General features: G+C 52.0%; 1 protein-coding gene across 1 annotated transcript in view; it reads right to left on the bottom strand.

Moving 5' to 3' along the window:
• The window catches only part of LOC147080761 (uncharacterized), a gene marked incomplete at its 5' end in the record, with an annotated part of 39400 nt that extends 19980 nt beyond the window's left edge, over positions 1-19420 (bottom strand). Inside the window, 6 exons of the mRNA XM_085981097.1 lie at positions 2145-2306; positions 5326-5408; positions 6821-6971; positions 7980-8033; positions 12898-12947; positions 19327-19420. Coding sequence (XP_085837223.1) covers positions 2145-2306; positions 5326-5408; positions 6821-6971; positions 7980-8033; positions 12898-12947; positions 19327-19420 — 594 coding nt within the window. The remainder of the gene's footprint in view (positions 1-2144; positions 2307-5325; positions 5409-6820; positions 6972-7979; positions 8034-12897; positions 12948-19326) is intronic.
• Positions 19421-22893: the final 3473 nt, after the last annotated feature.

Below are 22893 nucleotides of genomic sequence, written 5' to 3'. Positions count from 1 at the left end.
TGGGAAGTGGTTTTATCCAATGGAACTCTATTCAGGAAACTTTATGATATCCGGCACCGACGGGACCGAGCTGTTGCCATCCCATCAAAACTGCCGGACAAATCAGCGCTAATGTTAAAAAATACGGAACTTTTGAGCTCCGTATCTAGCAACAAACCCTTTGCTTCTAAACAGTCGGCCGTAGCTTGCAAGCGTCTCTGTAGCTAAGCAACAGCTTTAGCTAGACCTTGCAGAGCCTGACTGGTGAAAAAAAAGCAACGAAAAGAAAAAAAACTTACTGAACCGACTCCTGAATTTTGCCGGTGGATCGAGCATTCCGGACAGTTAACCTCCGGATAAACCAAAGTTTCCTGTACATGGTGCCGAACTCTGCTGGAGTAAGGCGTTTGGTTAGACTCGAGAGTCAGTTTGCCTCAATCGTTAGTGATCTTGTCTCTGGGTCAGAAGGTTGTGGGATCGAGCTCTGCAAAAGGATTTGAGCGTTTACTCAAACAGAGGGGACCAGCTGAGGATTCAGAAACCGGTGCGAGGAGGTGAGACCAAAGTCAGCATTTCCCACTGGATTAAAGGCAGGCAAATAACACTACACCGGATAAACCTCACCCACACCATCCCAGACAGACAACACTGGTCTCACTCACACCATCCCAGACAGACAACACAGGTCTCACCCACACCATCCCAGACAGACAACACAGGTCTCACCCACACCATCCCAGACAGACAACACTGGTCTCACTCACACCATCCCAGACAGACAACACAGGTCTCACCCACACCATCCCAGACAGACAACACAGGTCTCACCCACACCATCCCAGACAGACAACACAGGTCTCACCCACACCATCCCAGACAGACAACACAGGTCTCACCCACACCATCCCAGACAGACAACACAAGTATTCTCAACTCTCGCTGCACAATCAGTCTCGATTTGAAATCCCTTCCAGTCAAAAACTGGGAGCTCTGGGAACAGAGCTAAAAAGAAATGACCAAGTCAGTAAACTAGTCGTTTCGGCAAAGAGCGGAGAGAAGCTGAATTTGAAACAGAATCAGACTGTCCACAAGTGGAGACGGGGATGTTTCCCACTTTCTCACCCATCATCTTTGGGGGAAAATCTTTCCAAGACCAAAAAGCAAATTATGGGACCACGTCCTTGCATCACCAAGTCAGCTTGGCTCAGTGGGTAGCACTCTCGCCGATGGGTCAGAAGGTAGTGGGTTCGAGCCCGCTCCAGGACTAGAGGAGCTAATCCAGGCTGACACACCAGCGTAGTCTTGAAGGCGTGCTGCATTGTCAGAGGTGCCGTCCTTCAGATGGTGTTAAGACAAGGTCGTGTCAGTCTGTTTTGATGGACATTAAAGCTATAATGGGGACACGGTAGAGGGAAGGAGAAGACGGAATGGGCCTAAGGGCCATCCATATCCAAACTCATCGTGGACAACCTGGAGACCAAACAGGAGGAGACAGGATCCTACTGAAAAACTGCCCAGCGCCAAATACCACAACACTCTCACCAGTAACTCCCACCCAGCATGCATTTTTCAGAACGTTCGGTGGGACAAAAAGAAAAGGAACACACACCCGGGGCAGGGGAGGTGACATGTTCGGCCTCTGCCTAAAGGCTTCGATGACGCCTCGCTGCGAAAGTCACGGGTACGACCTGGAGCAATGTCCTCATCTCTTCTTTGTGCCTGTAAGGGGCGGGGCGGGGGGGGGGATGCCTGGTCTTGGCTTCACTGCCTGGACACAGGCCTGGCTGTGACCCTGCTCAGCTCTCAGCCTTGCACTGCCAAGAGGAGCACTGCGAATCCGGGCCAGGCCACCATGGCAAATACTGAGCCGGCCAAACCTCCGCCTCTCGCCAGTAAAATGAGAATTTATTCTAAAACAAGACAGCAATTTGTGCAATTCTCCCTTCAAATGGTTTTCATGAATAATTTCACTGACATTACCTAAAATACTTCATACAGTGCAACTCCCAACTTCCTAACCTGAGAAATTGTAACGGGATCACAGTGCTGTCAATAGAAGGACCCCTCAGAGCTTCAGATTGTCTTTAATATTTATGTCACTCAGCAACTAATCAGTAAATCTGAACTGAAATTTTACAAGAAGCTTTGTCTTAAATTAGCTGCACCTTCTGTTCAGTGACCTGTGACTGGCTGCTGCCAGGACCCCGGGGATGCCCCTGCAGTGCCTGATTCTGTTCTTGCAGTGTAGCTGGATTCAGTCCAGGATTTTTGAAACTTGGCATCCCTTGGAGAGCTTCCTTCAGTTGCTTGAACTCTTCCACCTGGGCCTGCAGAGCGAGTCGGAAATAAAAGCAGAACTCAAGTGAAACAGTCGGTATCTGACGGGGAGTGTGCAATAAGCGGGGGGGGTGTTAAGGCCAATGAGGGCACACAGCAAGAGCACGGTCAGTCCTCACCACTGGATTAAATACAGATCACAATATGTAACTACGCTCAATGAATGAGGGCCGGGACACACATACTTGGGGCCTGGTCACTGGATCCGGGCCTGGTTAACTGGCCAGCACAGAGCGAGCAAAACTGGGGTCAGGAAGGAACACTGGCCGCGTTTTCAGAACTACAAAATGGCACTGTACCATAACCCTGCACCCTAACCACAACCCTGCGCCGGAACTTCAACCCAACCCTGTATCATAACCACAACCCTGCTTGTTCTGAATTTCCTATTAACGGGGAGTCGGTCTTTACCTAGCCTGTCAATTCCCCCCCAACATCTTGATCAGATCACCAGGAAATAGAACGCGAGGTAACCCAGTCTCTCATCAGACCTCAAGTCTCTTCAGCCCAGGGATCACCCTGGTGAACTGTCGGTGCAGCCTACGGGTGGAAGCTGCCTCTAAAGTTCACCCCTCCCTCCACTGGTAGGAAAAGCTCCACAGACAGGGCCGTCCTACTGACTGGCAGGAAGATTAAACTACAGATTCACGGGCTGGCACCAAAGGCATTCCGCGTTAGGGGAGCGCATCCAAGACGTCGGAACATTTGCTGCCGGCCATGACGGAACCTCAGTCGAGGCCCAGGGGCAGCGAAGCGAGTGGGACAATTCATCAGGAACACTGGCTAAAAAATAGCTCAGGCGCAGCTCTAACAGAATGGGCCCCCGAGTGGACAGTGCGACGAATGGAAAACTGCAACCTGCTTATTCGTTCTGGGCAGAATATCAGAGAGATGCCGGATTCCATCAGCAACAGGGCTGTGATGTGTTTATAACCTTCCCACAAACAAGATTCACACGCCCATTAATCACTTGCTTCAATCAATACTTAGCTCACAAGTGGCATCAATCACCTCGTCCCGTCAGTCCCTCAATTACAGGCGCTGGGCATTACTCTCCGATCACTGGTTCCCACTCGGTTCACATTTCAGCATCATTCACAAACCAGCGGGAACTAACCCTTCAGGACAGAACCCTCACTGCAACTTTCAAAACACACGCGCACTGCACAGTAACATTACTGAATCCCACAGTAACGTTACAGAATCCCACAGGAACGTTACAGAATCCCACAGTAACGTTACAGAATCCCACAGTAACGTTACAGAATCCCACAGTAACGTTACTGAATCCCACAGTAACGTTACTGAATCCCACAGTAACGTTACTGAATCCCACAGTAACGTTACTGAATCCCACAGTAACGTTACTGAATCCCACAGTAACGTTACTGAATCCCACAGTAACGTTACTGAATCCCACAGTAACGTTACTGAATCCCACAGTAACGTTACTGAATCCCACAGTAACGTTACAGAATCCCACAGTAACGTTACAGAATCCCACAGTAACGTTACTGAATCCCACAGTAACGTTACTGAATCCCACAGTAACGTTACTGAATCCCACAGTAACGTTACTGAATCCCACAGTAACGTTACTGAATCCCACAGTAACGTTACTGAATCCCACAGTAACGGTACAGAATCCCACAGTAACGGTACAGAATCCCACAGTAACGGTACAGAATCCCACAGTAACGGTACAGAATCCCACAGTAACGGTACAGAATCCCACAGTAACGGTACAGAATCCCACAGTAACGGTACAGAATCCCACAGTAACGGTACAGAATCCCACAGTAACGGTACAGAATCCCACAGTAACGGTACAGAATCCCACAGTAACGGTACAGAATCCCACAGTAACGGTACAGAATCACCTTCCTCACTGGAGTTGCATCTGGCAGCATTGAAAAGCAGCTGTCACCAGTGAGGAAACCCAGTCAGGCTGGCCCTTCTGCTGGGTGCAAGGGGCCTCCACTCACCCTTCTGCCGGGTGCAAGGGGCCCCCACTCACCCTTCTGCTGGGTGCAAGGGGCCCCCACTCACCCTTCTGCTGGGTGCAAGGGGCCCCCACTCACCCTTCTGCTGGGATTTTACGACAATCCTTTACGGTCAGAATGGCTTCAGGAAACAGAGGTCCTGCCACACTGATTGAAACCTTTGAGGAAGTGACCCACAGGGGGGGATGATGGGAGTCCGGTTAATATTATAGACCTGGAGTTCCAAAATAAAAACCCCTTGGGCAAAGTGCCACATGGGAGACTACTGAAAAGATTAGATTTTATGGGATTATAGGACAGGTATTATGCTGGATTGGCAACTCATTAATGGGAGCTTCACAAGGTTCAGTGTTGGGATGGTCGCTATTCATCATCCTCCTTAACGATCTGAATGAGGGCATTAAAGGAACTTGGCCAGCGCAACTTACACTTCATCTAGAGCCATCTTTTGTTTCTTAACCTGTCCATTAACATCTCCTTTTGCCTTGAATATCTCTTAATGTCGCTTAACCTCTTCCGCCTTCTATCCTATCAGACCTTCCCTTTTGTTCTTTCCTCCCCTCCCCCCTTTTCCCTGCCCCTGCACTTGCTTAAAAATCTGTTCCATTTCCTGCTTTTTCCAGTTCTGATGAAAGGTCATCGACCTGAAATGTTAACTCTGTTTCTCTCTTCACAGATGCTGCCTGACCTGCTGGATATCTTCCTGCAGTCTGCAGCTTTCTTCTTCATTATCAACCATTATCTAGGATAGACTTCATCATTAAAAAAAAGTGTAGGGGGAGCAGAATTACAGCAGTGAGTGACAAACTACTAGAGTATTCTGGGCTGCCAGCTAGATCTACCCCAACGTTGATTACGCAAAAATATGGTTTCTGAGCAAGAGGGGGCCGTGCACGGGACATGAATCTCCAAATGGGAGCTCATCAAAACAAAGTTTGGGATCCTCAGAGTTGTGGCAATGGGCTTCTAAAGGGGAGCGAAAGCTGCTCAATTCACTGCCCTGTACCTGTGCCTCCGCGAGCTGCAGGTGAATGTCCTGGTGGGCCTTCTGCAGTTGCTTGCTCTCATGTTTCAGCTTAAAGACGTTATCTGTGAGGAGAAGAAATGCAGTTACAGCAATTAAGAAACTGGAGAGAGAAGCCAAAACACAGCCAAGAGGAGAGAGAATGGACCAGATAACAGTCCGAGAACCCATTAGAGAAATTACACAGGGCTGGTAGATAGGGTGTGTGCTTGAGAGAAAGAGAGAGAAAAAGCAGAGAAAAGACAAGAACAAGCAAAGAGAGAGAGAGAGAGAGAGAGAAAAAGAGAGAGATTTTCCTTTACATTCTGACTTAACAAGATCAAGCAATTGGCAAAGGCAGTCCTCAAAAGGCAATGGTTCAATAGACGTGTACTGCAGCTTTTTGCGCTGGACCTCGTTGAAATAGTTCAGTTCGTACATGGAAAGCGCACCCTCTCCATCAAGGTCCATACAGCAGAACCAGTACTTAATATTGCTTGGTGTCTTTTTGCCTTCTTCCGAAATCAAAAGCCACACAAAGTCTGCATAACTAATTTTTTTTTTCTTTTGGAGCTTTTCTGTGCCTCGTAACTGCTCTGGAGATTATTTCTATTATTCTACCAGAAATAGCATCATGATGTCTTGCCAGGTCTCGCCGACAGTGTCGGGTTCCCAGAATTTACAACTGAGCATATAAGAGTGCTCAAAGGAGAAAAATTCCACGAGCTGATGAATGTCCTCTTCCAAGAAGGCTTTTCCTAATTTCTGTACAAGTTATACAGCCTGTCCGTGATCTGTTTACAGTGTAAAATGTCCTCTATATGACCATGGTTACATAGAGAGAGTGTGAAAGAAAGAAAGAGTGAATGAGAGAGGGAGAGAGAGGGGGGGGGGAGAGAGGGGGGGGGGGAGAGAGGGGGGGGGAGAGAGAAGGGGGGGGAGAGAGGGGGGGGGAGGAGAGAGGGGGGGGAGAGAGAGGGGGGGGAGAGAGAGGGGGGGGAGAGAGAGGGGGGGGAGAGAGAGGGGGAGAGAGGGGGGGGAGAGAGAGGGGGGGGGGAGAGAGGGGGGGGGAGAGAGGGGGGGGAGAGAGGGGGGGGAGAGAGAGGGGGGGGGAGAGAGGGGGGGGGAGAGAGGGGGGGGGAGAGAGGGGGGGGAGAGAGGGGGGGGGGAGAGAGGGGGGAGAGAGAGGGGGGGGAGAGAGAGGGGGGGGAGAGAGAGGGGGGGAGAGAGAGGGGGAGAGAGGGGGGGGAGAGAGAGGGGGGGGGAGAGAGGGGGGGGAGAGAGAGGGGGGGAGAGAGAGGGGGGGGAGAGAGGGGGAGAGAGAGAGGGGGGAGAGAGAGGGGGGAGAGAGAGGGGGGAGAGAGAGGGGGAGAGAGAGGGGGAGAGAGGGGACACACACACTGGAAATAAATGACAGTAAGTTATCCCACAGGTGAGTATATAGCTCCAAGGTCAAGGGGTCCCGAGAGCTGCGATGAATCAGAAGCTTCCCACGTACTTTGTAAGCTGCTGATCTCTAGCTCCTTCTGCTGATGAAGCTGCTGGTAGCGCTGGTTGTGAGTCTCTGTTGCCTTCCTGTGTTCGAGTCGCAGGTTGTTGTGCTGAAGCTGCAGATCCAGAAGCTGCTTCTTTATTTCATCGTGCTGGTTCTGTAAAAGCAGCAGTCAGGGTCAGCTCCAGGCTCAGTACAAACGCTTTACTGTAACAGCTCAGGGACCGTAAACATCAGGCACAGAAATGAATGGGGCACAACAGGGCCCTTCTCAGACAGGTGCCAAGCTAGCTGATCTTATCGGTCAGGAAATTAATGATTGGCTTCAGTTAGGGAGGAGTGGGGGGGGGGGGGGGGGAAAGATAATCAGACAGGGCTCCAACTCCTGAGCAAATTTTTCAGTGACCCGTGCTGGACGCTGTGCCCATGTGGCTGTTTGCGAGAGCAGGGTCAGGCTGGTCTGTAATGCCCAAGCAGTCAAACACTTACTTGTCTATAGACTCACGCATCATGAATGGCCATTTGGGTGAGGTAGAGTTAGGGGGAGCAGAGACAGAGAGGGGGAAACATAAGAAAGAAAATGTGAGAAAGCGCAAAAATGGAAGGGGGGGGGAAGAGGGGCGAGTGCGCGAGAGGGGAGAGGGGGAGAGACAAAGCAATAGGGAAAATGCTGAGTGAAAAAACAAGAGTGAGAAGACGAGTGAGATTCTGCCATTCAAAATATTGAATAAAGGGTTTTGTGATGGAATCTGTGCTGATTTGTCACTGGGTTATTACCAGTTCTCTCTCAGAATTGCCAACACTGACAGCAGGTAACTAGGAATAAAGAACCTGCAGTCTTAATATTCGCTAAAATGTCAAGTGCTTGGTAAAGAATCGGGCCCAGGCAATGGCTGCACCATCGACTGGTGTCCATGAGAGGCCGTCTCCCTCAACAGCATGCCACGTGTCTGTCTGGAATATGGCCGATACAACGCGGCTCCTCACCCTCCTAATTTCCCACACTTCAATAAACTAGCCAAAGTCGCTGAACTGTCCCCCCAGGAGACTCAGAGGAACCAACCCTATCCTGGCCCCGATCAAATCGTCCAAAATCCAACAGGGTTTGTCCCCCATGAGGAGATGCAGATTTGTTGATGGTCCCAGTAACTGTGGTACTGCTCACCTTCAGTATCTTATGCTGGGAACTTAGGGCACCGTACCGGTTCATGGCATCTTGCTGCAAGAGAATTAAACAACAACAGTTTAGCCCCTTTGTGCCAAGGCACGGTAAAATAACAGACCTGCGCTGCATGGCGCACAATACACCTGGCAGCTGTGGCTCAGTGGGTAGCACATTCGCCTCAGAGTGAGAGGGTTGCGGGTTCAAGTCCCACTCCAGGGACTTGAGCACAAAAATCGAGGCTGACACTTTGGTGCAGTGCTGAGGGAGTGCTGCACTGTCAGCGGTGCCATCTTTTGGATGAGATGTTAAACCGAGACCCCGTCTGCTCTCTCAAGTGGACGTAAAAGATCCCACGGCACTATTATCCCCGGTGTCCTGGTCAATATTTATCCCTCAACTAACATAACAAAAAAACATTATCCGGTCATTATCACATTGCTGTTTGTGGGACCTTGCTGTGCGCAAATTGGCTGCCGCGTTGCCCACATTACAGCAGTGACTACACTTCAAAACTACTTCATTGGCTGTAAAGCGCTTTGAGACGTCCAGTGGTCGTGAATGGCGCTATATAAATGCAAGTCTTTCCTTTCCTTTTCACGCTGCATCACAACACAACATGCAGTCACTCGTGGCCTCAGCCCATTCCGCCCCCGCTCCCCCGCGGGGCCTCAGCCCATTCCACCCCCGCGCGGGGCCTCAGCCCATTCCACCCCCGCGCGGGGCCTCAGCCCATTCCACCACCACCCTGGCGCGGCCTCAGCCCATTCCGCCCCCTCTCCCCCACGGGGCCTCAGCCCATTCCACCCCCGCGCGCGGCCTCAGCCCATTCCACCACCACCCCGGCGCGGCCTCAGCCCATTCCGCCCCCTCTCCCCCGCGGGGCCTCAGCCCATTCCACTCCCGCGCGCGGCCTCAGCCCATTCCGCCCCCCGCGCGCGGCCTCAGCCCATTCCACCACCACCCCGGCGCGGCCTCAGCCCATTCCGCCCCCTCTCCCCCGCGCGGCCTCAGCCCATTCCACCCCCGCGCGCGGCCTCAGCCCATTCCACCACCACCCCGGCGCGGCCTCAGCCCATTCCAAATCATCACTTGCAGCCTCCCATCGCACGCAGTCTTTTAGGAGCTACAATCCAGGGTGGGGTTACACACCAGAGCAAACACTCTTTGGTCGACAGTACAAAGGTCGCCAATTCAGCTATTGTGCCATCACACAAACTCAATTGCTCAAAAACCTGCCACAAAGGGAATTTTATTTTAAAGCTCTCAGTCTGATCTCTGAACAGAATCTGTAAACCCTGATCGGTTGAAATCTGAAGTTAATTCTCAGACTGTTCAGTATCCGAGTATAGTCTGAGTTGGTCACACTCAGTCGGACGTTTGAGCCCCACTATGGATGCGAGTGCAAAATCTAAGCTGAAACTTCAGTACAGTATGGAGAGAATGCTGCATTGATTGAGGGGTTGTCTTTTATAGGAGCAGGAGGAGGCCATTCAGCCCCTCGAGCCCGCTCCGCCATTCAATTAGATCATGGCAGATCTGTAGCTTAACTCCATCTACCCGCCTTGGTACCGTCACCCTCAAAACCCTTGTGTAACAAAAATCTATCAATCTCATTTTTGAAATTTTCAATTGACCCCCAGCCTCAACAGCGTTTTCGGGGCGCGAGTTCCAGATTTCCACTACCCTTTGTGTGAAGAAGTGTTTTCTGACATCACCCCTGAATGACCGAGCTCTAACTTTAAGGTTATGCTCCCCTTCTTCTAGACACCCCCACCGGAGGAAATAATTTCTTTCTCTCTACCCTATCAAATTCTTTAATCATCTTTAACACCTAAATTAGATCAGCTATATTCAAGGAAATACAAGCATAATCCATGCAACCTGTCCTCATAATTTAACTTTTTTAGCCCCGGTAAGATAAGACGTTGAACTGACTCCACCTGTCTGATCAGGGGTATGTAGTGCTACTGAAAGAGAGGAAGTTCTCCTGGTGCCCTGGCCAACATTCCTCCCTCAACCAACACCCCCAAAACAGATTAACTGGTTACATCTCATTGCTGTTTGTGGGATCTTGCTATGTGTCAAAATGACTGCCACGTTTGCCTACATAACAACAGTTGTTGCACTTCACAGTAGTTCAGTGTATGCGAAGCACTTTGGGATGTTTTTGAGACACATAAAACATTGCATAAAAATATTTGAATTTTCAATACTGCCCTACTCTGCACCGACAGATTACAGTGCTGCCCAATCCCTTCATTCGGTGTCACTCTCCATACACTCTACACAACACCCGAGAACACACAGGGCTAAATACCTATTTATTTCTGTGGTGAATATAAACTCCTCTTAATGTTCACTTTGAACATTAAGTGAATATATTAACAGAATCTAGCAGCCCAGGATTGAGCCCCACTGCAGCCACACATCCCTCCCCCAAAACCACATCTAGCAGCGACAGATGTTTAAGTGAACCCCTGGCACTGAAGCTACTGCGCCAATAGCAATCGCAAACCAGCCCCTACTCCCCCCACCCCCAATCCCAACTGCAACTCTAGATCCAACCTCAAGCCCCGAGCCATTCCCAGTTCCCCATCCCAGCCCCAAATCCAGGTGCTGGCCCTGCCCCAGCCCTCTCAACCTGCTTTGGCCAGGGCATATCTCAAGAGCCAATCACAAAGAGCTAATGGCGGTGCATGGGGAGAACCCGGCGACCTCAGGACTCGTGTGAGGATGTGTGAAAGGAAAAGAGAGAGAGAAAAAAAAACAGGGACTGGATCCGAGCAAGTTTCAGGTTACTTGCTGTTGGTTCTATTCCCTCGGGTTACTGGGAAGCTCACGATGGGAATGTTCTCTCTGTGTCAGGATAAACACGAGCGCACAGGAATAAAGACAACAAACAGCACAGCCTTGCGCTCCTCTGCTTCTGCCCCCCAAAAAATTCACAGCCAGCACCGACAGACAAACGAGACACCCGAGCATGCAAAGAACATGCAGCATAGAATCCAAGCTACACAAGGGGCCAATGTCGTACTCCAGGACTGATCCCCCTACTCGCAGACCAATAATCCTGGCCCTCGGAGAGGCTGCCAGCGAGCCCAGTAACATCATCAATTCCTCACTGTATTGGTCTGTGGTCACCCTCCAACAAACCACAGGATAATCGGTTAGAATCCCAGGACATTGCCTCCAAAGGCCTGGATTTATTTCTGCTCCAGGGACTCTGTTGGACAGCAGCCAAGTGGTTTGTAAATGTTATTGCTCTGAACAGACATCTCGAGCACTTTGTGCAGCCTCCCAAAAAAAATGGAATTTACTTCAGCGTGAAACAAGCCCAGTGAGCAAACAGGAAGCGAACGGTCGGCCAAAAACAGAGGGGGAGATTGAAAAGTCCTGGACAGGCTGAAGATTCATCCAGTTCGAGAGGTTGCAGCTGTTTCTGACACCACTTGGTGTCTGTTGTGCAGGGCCTCGGATCAGCAGCGGGCTCACAGCCACCCCGCCCACCCCCACTCTGCCACAAACCAAGGCGCCTCATATCCGCTCAACAAGAAACACCACTGGAATAAACAGACCAAAACCAGAAATAGCTCAGAGCAACAATGGGCTCCACCAGCGATGCCTCGGGTCCCGACAGCAGCTTGGCTGGACCTCAACCACTGATTAAATATACACACAGGGCCCTCCACGCCCTTTCCATTATAGAATCCCTGGCGGGGAAACATTGGGTTGCTTTGCGCCTCCCGTTAGCGCCCCCTTGGGCGCAAAGCGCCTCCCACGAAATTCAGCGGTAGCCGGTAGCGCCCCGCGGTGCTGCGCCTCCGCCGATGACATCATCGGCGTGCGCAGCATCCCGGCCGCAAACTCCAGGTGCGCCCCCTGGCCTACCGCCGGACGCTATGTCCGACAGGGTCAGGGTGCCGTGTTTGCAGTGGCAGCGCTAATAAAAGGGCAGGTGCCGGGCGGCCATTTTCTTTGGGCTGCCTGCCAGCACCTGCCCCCTACGCCGCCTCTCGAGTGCCGGGCTGTTTTCCTGGCTCCCTGGTGGTCCGGCAGGGCCCCAGTGTGCGCTACACTAGGCCCCTCCCCTTTAATCAGGGGAGGGAGGCCTGTAATACCGCGGTGCTATGTGCCGACGCGCGTGGCATTGTTGCACGTAGCGCCGTGATATTGAATGGTAGCGGCCCAGGAAGGAGGGGGAGCGCTTCCAGTAGCCCAGCCTCCTGCTTGGGGCGCTACCACTCAATTTATGGTGCAGGGGTGCTAACTGTTTCAGGTTTAGCGCCCTGGCGAAGTTGGCGCCCCAAAGGCAGCGCGACCGAATTCCCCCCCCCCCCCCCCCCCCGATGTTTTACATCTCACCATTGGGGAGGTGGCTTCCATTGTGTGGAATTCTATGTGGACAACGAACATCAGGCAGAGGACGATATGGTGGATAAACTAAACTCGATATACTCGAGAGAAAGCTCAGCTCGCAAGCACCGGCACACAAACTAGATTAAAAAATCCCGTTGGCTTCAGCATTCTCACTGTCCGAAATCAGAATGTGTGACTTCCCAGACAGTACAGGAGCAGAGCCCATTCTGCACACCAAACTTCAACATCCTTCATTTTATAAACAGAGCTCACCGATCCTTCCAATGGGCCATTTACTGTGAGTTTGATGTCTCGGGGAAGCGTCATAATACATCGATATCCCTTCAGTGTCAGATATAAAGCAAGGGCACAATGCAGGACATCGTCGAGGGCGGAAAAAAAGTCAGAGAGAAGATGAGGTAAAATCAGGAAGTAGTGGTTAGGCAACACCTTGCATTTCAAAAGCCTGCAAACTGTCGGAAGACTGAGGGAAGTGACGAGTTGCAGTTTTGAGACGAGGAGCCCCAGAGTTTAAGAATTACAGAATAAAGTAGCCACTGACCTTCTCTTTGTTCAATGACTCCTGAGCTTCCAATTTATACACTAGAAAATCTGCAGGGGTGGGGGGAGGGAAAGAGAAAATGAGAATGAATTTACATTCAACCAATAACAGGAAGACTCTTTTAATATTCTAAACATTATGCAAACAGTCACCAATATTCTTACACCATCACCGAGTCACTACCCTGCAGAACAGTTGCTGGGGGGGCAGCTGTAAACGGGCAGTCCTACCGGAAGTGGTTAACCTGCGCCAAACTGCTGACCCCACCGAGACCCACAGCACTTCACAGGAGCGTTATTGAACCAAAAAAAAGACACCGAACCAAAGGAGATATTAGGGCAGGTGACCAAAAGCATGGTCAGAGAGGTAGGTTTTAAGGAGTGTCTTGAAGGAGGAAAGAGAGGTAGAGAGACAGAGAGGTTCAGGGCCTAGACAGCTAAGGGCACAGCCGCCAATGGTGGGGAGCCTCTTTAAAATGGAACTACTGAGCTGGCGAGCAGCCCGTGAGCGGAATGTACTCTAGGGCCTTTCATTGATTTGTGCGTAATTAGTCTACTGGAGAAGAAACAGAGCACACAGCTGGGGGTGGGGGGCTGGGGTGAAGTCACAAGGCAGTGACTGTACAAAACAAGAGAGTGTGTGAGGCAGACAAGAAAGAGGCAACATGGGACAATGAATGGTTGCTGTGGACACAGTCCTCACTACAGACTGATGCCTGTCCAACTGGGTATTACACAAGAAATAGGAGCAGGAGTCGGCCATTCAGCCCCTTGAGCCTGCTCCAACATTCAATAAGATCATGGCTGATCTTCTACCTCAACTCCTCTTTCCTGCACTATCCCCATATCCCTTGATTCCCTTAATATCCAAAAAATATTGATCTCTGTCTTGAGTATACTCAATGACTGAGCCTCCACAGCCCTCTGGGGTAGAGAATTCCACAGATTCACCGCCCTCCGAGTGAAGAAATTTCTCCTCATCTCAGTCCTAAATGGCCGACCCCTTATTCTGAGACTGTGACCCCTGGTTCCAGACTCCCCAGCCAGGGGAAACATCCTCCCTGCATTAACCCTGTCAAGCCCTGTAAGAATTTTGTATGTTTCAATGAGATCACCTCTTATTCTTCTAAACTCTAGAGAATATAGGCCTAGTCTACTCAATTTCTCCTCATAGGACAATCCCCCCCATCCCAGGAATCAGTCTGGTGAACCTTTGTTGCACTCCCTCTATGGCAAGTATATCCTTCCTTAGGTAAGGAGACCAAAACTGTACACAATACTCCAGGTGTGGTCTCACCAGGGCCCTATATAATTGCAGTAAGACATCTTTACTCTTATACTCAAATCCTCTTATAATAAAGGCCAAGATACCATTTGCTTTCCTAATTGCTTGCTGTACCTGCATGTTAACTTTCAGTGATTCGTGTACAAGGACACCCAGGTCCCTCTGAACACCAACATTTCCCAATCTCTCACCATTTAAAAAATACTCTGCTTTTCTATTTTTTCTACCAAAGTGGATACCTTCACATTTCTCCACATTATATTCCATTTGCCATGTTCTTGCCCACTCACGTAGCCTGTCTGTATCCCCTTGAAGCCTCTTTGCATCCTCCTCACAACTTACATTCCCACCCAGCTTTGTATCATCAGCAAACTTGGATATATTACATTTGGTCCCCTCATCCAAATCATTGATGTAGATTGTGAATAGCTGAGGCCCAAGCACTGATCTTTGCAGTACCCCACTAGTTACAGCCTGCCAACCTGAAAATGACCCGTTTATTCTGACTCGCTGTTTTCTGTCTGTTCACCAATCCTCAATCCATGCTGGTATATTACCCCCAATCCCATGAGCCCTAATTTTGTTTAATAATGTGGCACGTTATCGAATGCCTTCTGAAAATCCAAGTAAACCACATCCACTGGTTTCCCCCTTAACTATTCTGCTAGTTACAACCTCAAAAAACTCTAGATTCATCAAACACGATTTCCCTTTCATAAATCCGAGTTGACTCTGCCCAATCCTATTATTATTTTCTAAGTGCCCTGTTACCACGTCTATAATAATAGATTCTAGCATTTTCTCTACTACTGATGTCAGGCTAACTGGTCTGTAGTTCCAAGTTTTCTGATTGAATGCAGGACAACAGAAATATGCCGGTGTTTATGCTCCACACGAGCCGCCTCCCACCCAACTTCATCTCACCCCATCAACATATCCTTCTATTCCTTTCTCCCTCGTGTGTTTAACTAGCTTCCCCTTAAATGCCTCGATACTATTCGCCTCAACCACTCCCTGTGGTAGCGAGTTCCACATTCTCACCACTCTCTGGGTAAAGAAGTTTCTCCTGAATTTCTTATTGGATTCATTAGTGACTATCTTATATTTATGGCCCCTAATTAGACATATTTACATTTCACTGCACTGCCAGTTGAGTGGCAGGGGCCCACAAGAAATGTTTCCCATTTGTCTTTCAGATGCCAGTGGACCTGCTGTGTATTCCCAGAACTTCCTGTTACAAAGAGCAAAACTAACAGATTTACAGCTTGAAATACAAAGTGCCCTTCACACTCCAGTCAGCAGCATCAACAGGATTTCCTTTTTAAATAATAAGAAAGTGTTTTGTTATTTTACTGTACGTTGTGCTGCGTGCAAAGTGGGACGACCAGGAAGCACGGACGATTATTTAACATACGAACTGGAACACAGAAAATAGCCAGGAGGAAACACAAGACATTCCCCCCCGCCCAACACAGTGGGGTTTGAACTTTACTGTTTGGAGAACCTTCCTCAAACATGGACACAGCCCAGGGACCGCTGGCATAGGAAAGGGCTGGCATTTATATAGCGTCGTTCATGACCTCAAGACCCAAAGCACTTTACTGCCAATCAAATTGTTGAAGGTGGCAGGGCAGGTTGAGAAAGTGGTTAAAACAACATACGGGATCCTGGGTTTCATAAATAGAGGCATAGAGTACAAAAGCAAGGAAGTTATGATGAACCTTTATAAAATGCTGGTTTGGCCCCAGCTGGAGTATTGTGTCCAATTCTGGGCACCGCACTTTAGGAAGGATGTGAAGGCCTTAGAGAGGGTGCAGAAAAAATTTACAAGAATGATTCCAGGGATGAGGGACTTCAGTTACATGGATAGACTGGAGAAGCTGGGGTTGTTCTCCTTGGAGCAGAGAAGATTGAGAGGAGATTTGATAGAGGTGTTCAAAATCATGAGGTGTCTGGACAGAGTAAATAGAGAGAAACTGTTCCCACTGGCAGAAGGGTCGAGAACCAGAGGACACAGATTTAAGGTGATTGGCAGAAGAACCAAAGGCGACACGAGGAAAAACTTTTTTACGCAGCGAGTGGTTAGGATCTGGAATGCACTGCCCGAGAGGGCGGTGGAGGCAGATTCAATTGTGGCTTTCAGAAGGAAATAGGATAAGTACCTGAAGGAAAAAAATTTGCAGGGCTACAGGGAAGGACAGGGGAGTGGGACTAGCTGAAGTGCTCTTGCAAGGAGCCGGCATGGGCTCGACAGGCCGAGTGGCCTCCTTCTGTGCTGTAACCATTCTATGATTCGAAATACTTTGAAAGCGTAGTCACTGTCGGGAGATGCGGCAGCCTATTTACGCACAGCAAGATCCCACTATCAGCAATGAAATAAATGATCGGATAATCTGTTTTTCAGTGATGCTGTTTGAGGAAAAAATATTGGTCAGAGCATCAGGAGAACTCCACTACTCTTCTTCGAAACAGCGCCGTAGGATCTTTTATGTCCACCTGAGAGGGCAGACGGGGCCCCGATTTAGTGTCTCATCTGAAAGACGGCACCTCCTACAATGCAGCACTCCCTCAGTGAACCGCCAGCCTGGATTTTGTGCTCGAGTCTCTGGAGTGGGACTTGAACCCACAATCTTCTGAGCCACAGCTGACACGTACTGTCAAGAGACCCCATGCAAATAATGACACAGTCCTGGGGAATCCCTACAAATATTAATTCGCTCCCAAGAGCCCACATTCTGAAGGACAGAGTCAGCTACCCAAATGAGAAGCGTGAGGGAGGGGGACGGGGAGTCAGAGGGGAGCAGGGCGACAGAGGGATGTATCTGATTGACAGAATGTGACAAGTGGTGTTCCCCAGGGGTCTGTACAGGAGCCTCAGCTTTTCACCATATTTAGCAATGACTTGGATGAAGCCCAAATAAACTTGCAGATGACACTAAATTAGGAGTTACAGTAAATTGTGTCAATGGGAACGGATTAAGTGAGTGAGCAAATCTGTGTCAGATGGAGTTCAATGTAGGGAAGTATTGTAGGGGACCAGTCAGCAAAAAAATTCTTTAAAAAGAGTAAATTAATAAAATCTCCTTGAAAGATTGTCAGATTCCGAATTGTTCCAATTTCTGAAGCTGCTCCATGTTCGCCCTGTCATAAAACCTGGAATAAAGGCCAGCCAACCAGAAATACATCAAACCTATGGCAGTCAGTGGCCCTTTTAAAGTCTTATGACTCTCTCTCTCAGGGTAGAAGGTGACACAAGCTGAAATATGATCACGTTTACCTGTATGAGCAGAGGCAGTTGTTTCAATTGCAGGCCAGCCTTCCGCTGTGGTAACTGCACTTAGTGCAGGTGCCCACAGGGTGGCGCCACACTGAAGGGTCGCATAATTCACCAGAACTCACCGACTGCACCGGTGAATAACCCACAAACCTGCTCAATGTTTGTTTATAATGTATGAAGACAGGATCAGTCTTGCCTCGCTGTTCCCTACAGTCACACACACTCCATCCAGATGTAGACATAACAACAGTCTCTGTCCCACGTTACAATCCTATAATTTCACAGCTATTTTTAAACATAATGAGTAAATGTCAGCAAAAAACAAACAAACATTCACTGTGAAACCTGACTGCACCGAAAAAAGCCAGTGATCAGAGACAATGGCAGGCTGGCTTATCTCCAGCACGTTTACTCACACCACCCACATTGCTAAAGGAACTGATGCACAATCGGGTACAGTTCCCCGGGCACCGTCTCTCACTGGGGTACAGTTCCCCGGGCACCGTCTCTCACTGGGGTACAGTTCCCCGGGCACTGTCTCTCACTGGGGTACAGTTCCCCGGGCACCGTCTCTCACTGGGGTACAGTTCCCCGGGCACCGTCTCTCACTGGGGTACAGTTCCCCGGGCACCGTCTCTCACTGGGGTACAGTTCCCCGGGCACCGTCTCTCACTGGGGTACAGTTCCCCGGGCACCGTCTCTCACTGGGGTACAGTTCCCCGGGCACCGTCTCTCACTGGGGTACAGTTCCCCGGGCACCGTCTCTCACTGGGGTACAGTTCCCCGGGCACCGTCTCTCACTGGGGTACAGTTCCCCGGGCACCGTCTCTCACTGGGGTACAGTTCCCCGGGCACCGTCTCTCACTGGGGTACAGTTCCCCGGGCACCGTCTCTCACTGGGGTACAGTTCCACGGGCACCATCTCTCACTGGGGTACAGTTCCACGGGCACCGTCTCTCGCTGGGGTACAGTTCCCCGGGCACCGTCTCTCGCTGGGGTACAGTTCCCCGGGCACCGTCTCTCGCTGGGGTACAGTTCCCCGGGCACCGTCTCTCGCTGGGGTACAGTTCCCCGGGCACCATCTCTCGCTGGGGTACAGTTCCCCGGGCACCATCTCTCGCTGGGGTACAGTTCCCCGGGCACCGTCTCTCGCTGGGGTACAGTTCCCCGGGCACCGTCTCTCGCTGGGGTACAGTTCCTCGGACACCGTCTCTCGCTGGGCTACAGTTCCCCGGGCACTGTCTCTCACTGGGGTACAGTTCCCCGGACACCGTCTCTCACTGGGGTAGAGGTCCCGGGAGCGCTGACTCACGCTGAGGTAGAGTTCTCTTCCTTCTCTCGTGGCCAAGTGTGAGCCTATACAGGGAGTGTCCACAGGGCATTCCACCTTGGGTGTATCACAGACAGGCCTGATCCTGCCCTGTCCCAAGCACGTCGAGCAGGAGTCACAGGATAACAATCAGGAATGGGAACGTTGAATGATTCTCTCTCCCTGCTGACCTTGAGGGGATTGAACTCAATTGTAGTGTCTTTGCTGCTTCCCCAGCGTACGTCAGCTAACTCAGCATGGCCCAGAAATGGATCCTGTCACCTTCTTGGTCTCAGTAGCAAGACGGGTATGGGAGCGAGGGAGTAACCAATGGCGCAATCAGGCAGCCCACATTCTTCTCAAAACCCTAAAAAGTGAAGCTTTTGGTTTCTGATGGTACACGGGGCGCATGTTAAATCTGTGCTTATTATAGAATGAATAAACAGCGCACCTAACCGAACAATACAGGAGTGAGGGGCTCTTACCAGCTTGAGAAAGGCTATCCGGGGAAGGGACATTGTCCGGGGAGAAAAACAATAAACCCAACGGAGCGTCTAACCTTCTTTTGTCTTTTTGTGCTCCCCTCGTTCCTTCTGCAAGGAGCGCTCCAGCCTGGACCGATGTTCGTACACCACTGTAAAAAGAAACAGATGTTACAGATCATTCCACACAATCCTCCATTTCCTGTCGGTTCTGTGCACTCAGCTGTGGGACATTTGCCACCTCTCTAATTGCAGCCGCGCAAGGCTTCAGCCAACCACGCTTCACTGCTGAGATCTACACCCATCGCCTTCACTCAGGTTTCATTTACTTCTGTGGACTGTTTCAAGCGAGGGAGTGAGGGGGGGGGGGGGGAGGATGTGAGAGAGCGAGGGAGAGGAAGGGTGGACGAGAGAGAGGGAAGGAGGGAGAGGGCGGAGAGCGAGGGAAGGAGGGAGGGAGAGAGCTCAAGAAAGCGAGGGACGGAGGGAACGGGCGGAGAGCGAGGGAGGGAACGGGCGGAGAGCAAGGGAGGGAGGGAGAGGGAACAAGAAAGCGAGGGACGGAGGGAACGGGCGGAGAGCGAGGGAGGGAACGGGCGGAGAGCGAGGGAGGGAGGGAGAGGGAACAAGAAAGCGAGGGACGGAGGGAGAGGGAGAGAGAGAGCGAGGGAGGGAGTGGGCGGAGAGCAATTGAGGGAGGGAGAAGGTGGGCGGAGAGCAAGGGAGGGCGAAGGCGCGAGAACAGGTGTGCACAAGAGAACATTTGTGTGAGAGCGAGAGCGAGCATTTGAAATTGGGGAAGAGAGTCAGAGGAAGGAGAGTGTGGAATGAGTGGAGATGGAGGAAGTTGAGAGAGCAGCATAGGCTGTATTCACAGTGCAGCCTTAGCAGGGGAGCAGAGTGGCTTCCACTTCACTCAGCTCACGGAGACAAAGCTCACTCACTAGTTACATCACAAGGATGCGACCCACTGCCCCAAGGGCTGGACATCCCCGGCTTCATCCCCTCCTATCCACGCCCTTCCGTCATTCCAGCCAAAACTTGGCTGCCCGTATCCTAACTCGCAGACCGACTTTGGCTGCCGGTCTGGCAACACCTCAATTTTACAATTCTCATCCTTGTGTTCAAATCCCTCCACGGCCTCATCCCCTCCCCATCTCTGTAACCTCCTCCACCCTATATCCCTCCAAAATCTCTGCGCTCCTCCAATTCTGGCCTCTGGTGCATCCCCGGTTTTAATCATTCCACCATTGGCAGCCGTGCCTTCAGCTGCCTGGGCCCCAAGCTCTGCAATTCCCTCCCTAAACCTCTCCGCTCTCTCCTCCTCTTTGACCAAGCTTTTGATCACCTGTCCTAATATTTCTTTATGCGGCTCGGTGTCAAATGTTGTCTGAAAACGCTCCTGTGAAGCAGCTTATGAGGATTTTACTACGTTGCAGTTTGCGCTCCAAGATTCTCATTGGTGTGTACAATCTGCTGTTCGGTAGTCCCTTCCATATTGGATCAGATCTCTTATCCATGATTAGACACAGAAAGTAAAGGTCACTGCTGTTAAACGGGTAATTCTACTCTTCATCTACCCACTGGAATGGACACAGAATCAACCCCAGCAGCTCACCCATTGAGTTTCTCAATCTTGCATCTTTCTGGATGGTGTGTTGGACCAGGAGGAGGTAAAGTGGTCAATGTATGACCGTCATTCTCTCTCCCTCCATCCAATGGGCGACAGCAATTTCTAATTGTACGCAGACGTTGGCTGGCAGGAGGGAGAACATTGCTTTGGCCACAGCAAAGCCCCAAGAGTGTTGGGGAAATCGGGAGCAGGGCAGTTTCACCCAGTCCATGGTGAAGACGCTGGCCCAGGTTAGGCTCCGGGATTGCCCGTCCTACAGGCCTCAGCTGATCTACCCAACAGTAACAATACAGGGTGTCAAGCGTTTTATTGGGCATTTAGCAAAAAATATTCCACAAATCAGCGTCAGCATAAATCTTCCTTAATTTGAAAAGAACGGAAATCTATTCACAGTCAACAGCAGAGCTTGGGCAGGTTTTGTATTTTTTTTGTCCAAAGACATGAATAGTGGAATTGTCCATGAGAAAGGACAGAGGGCAAAATAAGAATGGACAATCAAGTCTCTCATTAAAGGAAAGTAAGTTCTACTGACAGTCATTTTGCAGTAAAACGTTTCAGGCATCTTAATGCACTCAGAACTAGAAGAGAGAGAGAACGAGAAAGCGAGAGCGAGAGGGGGATGCGCGCGCGCGCGGACGAGGGGGGGGGGGGGAGCGCGCGCGGACGAGGGGGAAGGGGGGAGCGCGCGCGGACCGAGGGGGAGGGGGAGCGCGCGCGGACGAGGGGGAGGGGGAGCGCGCGCGAACGAGGGGGAGGGGGGAGCGCGCGCGAACGAGGGGGAGGGGAGCGCGCTGCGAACGAAGGGGAGGGGGAGGGCGCGCGAACGAGGGGGAGGGGGAGGGCGCAGCGAACGAGGGGGAGGGGGAGGGCGCGCGAACGAGGGAGAGAGGGAGCGCGCGCGCGCGAACGAGGGAGAGAGGGAGCGCGCGCGCGAACGAGGGAGAGAGGGAGGCGCGCGCGCGAACGAGGGAGAGAGGGAGCGCGCGCGAACGGGGAGAGAGGGAGCGCGCGCGAACGAGGGAGAGAGGGAGCGCGCGCGACGAGGGAGAGAGGGAGCGAGCGCGACGAGGGAGAGCGCGCGAACGAGGGAGAGAGGGAGCGCGCGCGAACGAGGGGAGAGAGGGAGCGCGCGCGAACGAGAGAGAGAGCCCACGAGAGAGAGAGGAGCGCGCGCGAACGAGGGTGAGAGAGGGAGCGCGCGCGAACGAGGGAGAGAGGGAGCGCGCGCGAACGAGGGAGAGAGGGAGCGCGCGCGAACGAGGGAGAGAGGGAGCGCGCGCGAACGAGGGAGAGAGGGAGCGCGCGCGAACAGAGGAGAGGGAGCGCGCGCGAACGAGGGAGAGAGGGAGCGGCGCGCGACGAGGGAGAGAGGGAGCGCGCGCGAACGAGGGAGAGAGGGAGCGCGCGCGAACGAGGGAGAGAGGGAGCGCGGCGCGAACGAGGGAGAGAGGGAGCGCGCGCGAACGAGGGAGAGAGGGAGCGCGCGCGAACGAGGGAGAGAGGGAGCGCGCGCGAACGAGGGAGAGAGGGAGCGCGCGCGAACGAGGGAGAGAGGGAGCGCGCGCGAACGAGGGAGAGAGGAGCGCGCGCGAACGAGGGAGAGAGGGAGCGCGCGCGAACGAGGGAGAGAGGGAGCGCGCGCGAACGAGGGAGAGAGGGATGCGCGCGCGACGAGGGAGAGGGGAGCGCGCGCGAACGAGGGAGAGAGGGAGCGCGCGCGAACGAGGGAGAGAGGGAGCGCGCGCGAACGAGGGAGAGAGGGAGCGCGCGCGCGAACGAGGGAGAGAGGGAGCGCGCGCGAACGAGGGAGAGAGGGAGCGCGCTCGAACGAGGGAGAGAGGGAGCGCGCGCGAACGAGGAGAGGGAGAGGAGGGAGGCGCGCGAGAGAGGGGAGCGCGCGCGCTCGCGAGAAGGGGGGGAGCGCGCGCGCGCGAAGAGGGGGAGCGCGCGCGCGGCGAACGAGGGAGAGAGGGGGAGCGCGCGCCGCGCGAACGAGGGAGAGAGGGGGAGC

This window comes from Somniosus microcephalus, unplaced genomic scaffold, assembly GCF_052327205.1.
Source record: "Somniosus microcephalus isolate GS21.2 unplaced genomic scaffold, FLI_Smic_1.0 scaffold1196, whole genome shotgun sequence".
Taxonomy (NCBI): Eukaryota; Metazoa; Chordata; class Chondrichthyes; order Squaliformes; family Somniosidae; genus Somniosus; species Somniosus microcephalus.
This window is presented reverse-complemented; position numbering and strand designations above follow the sequence as displayed.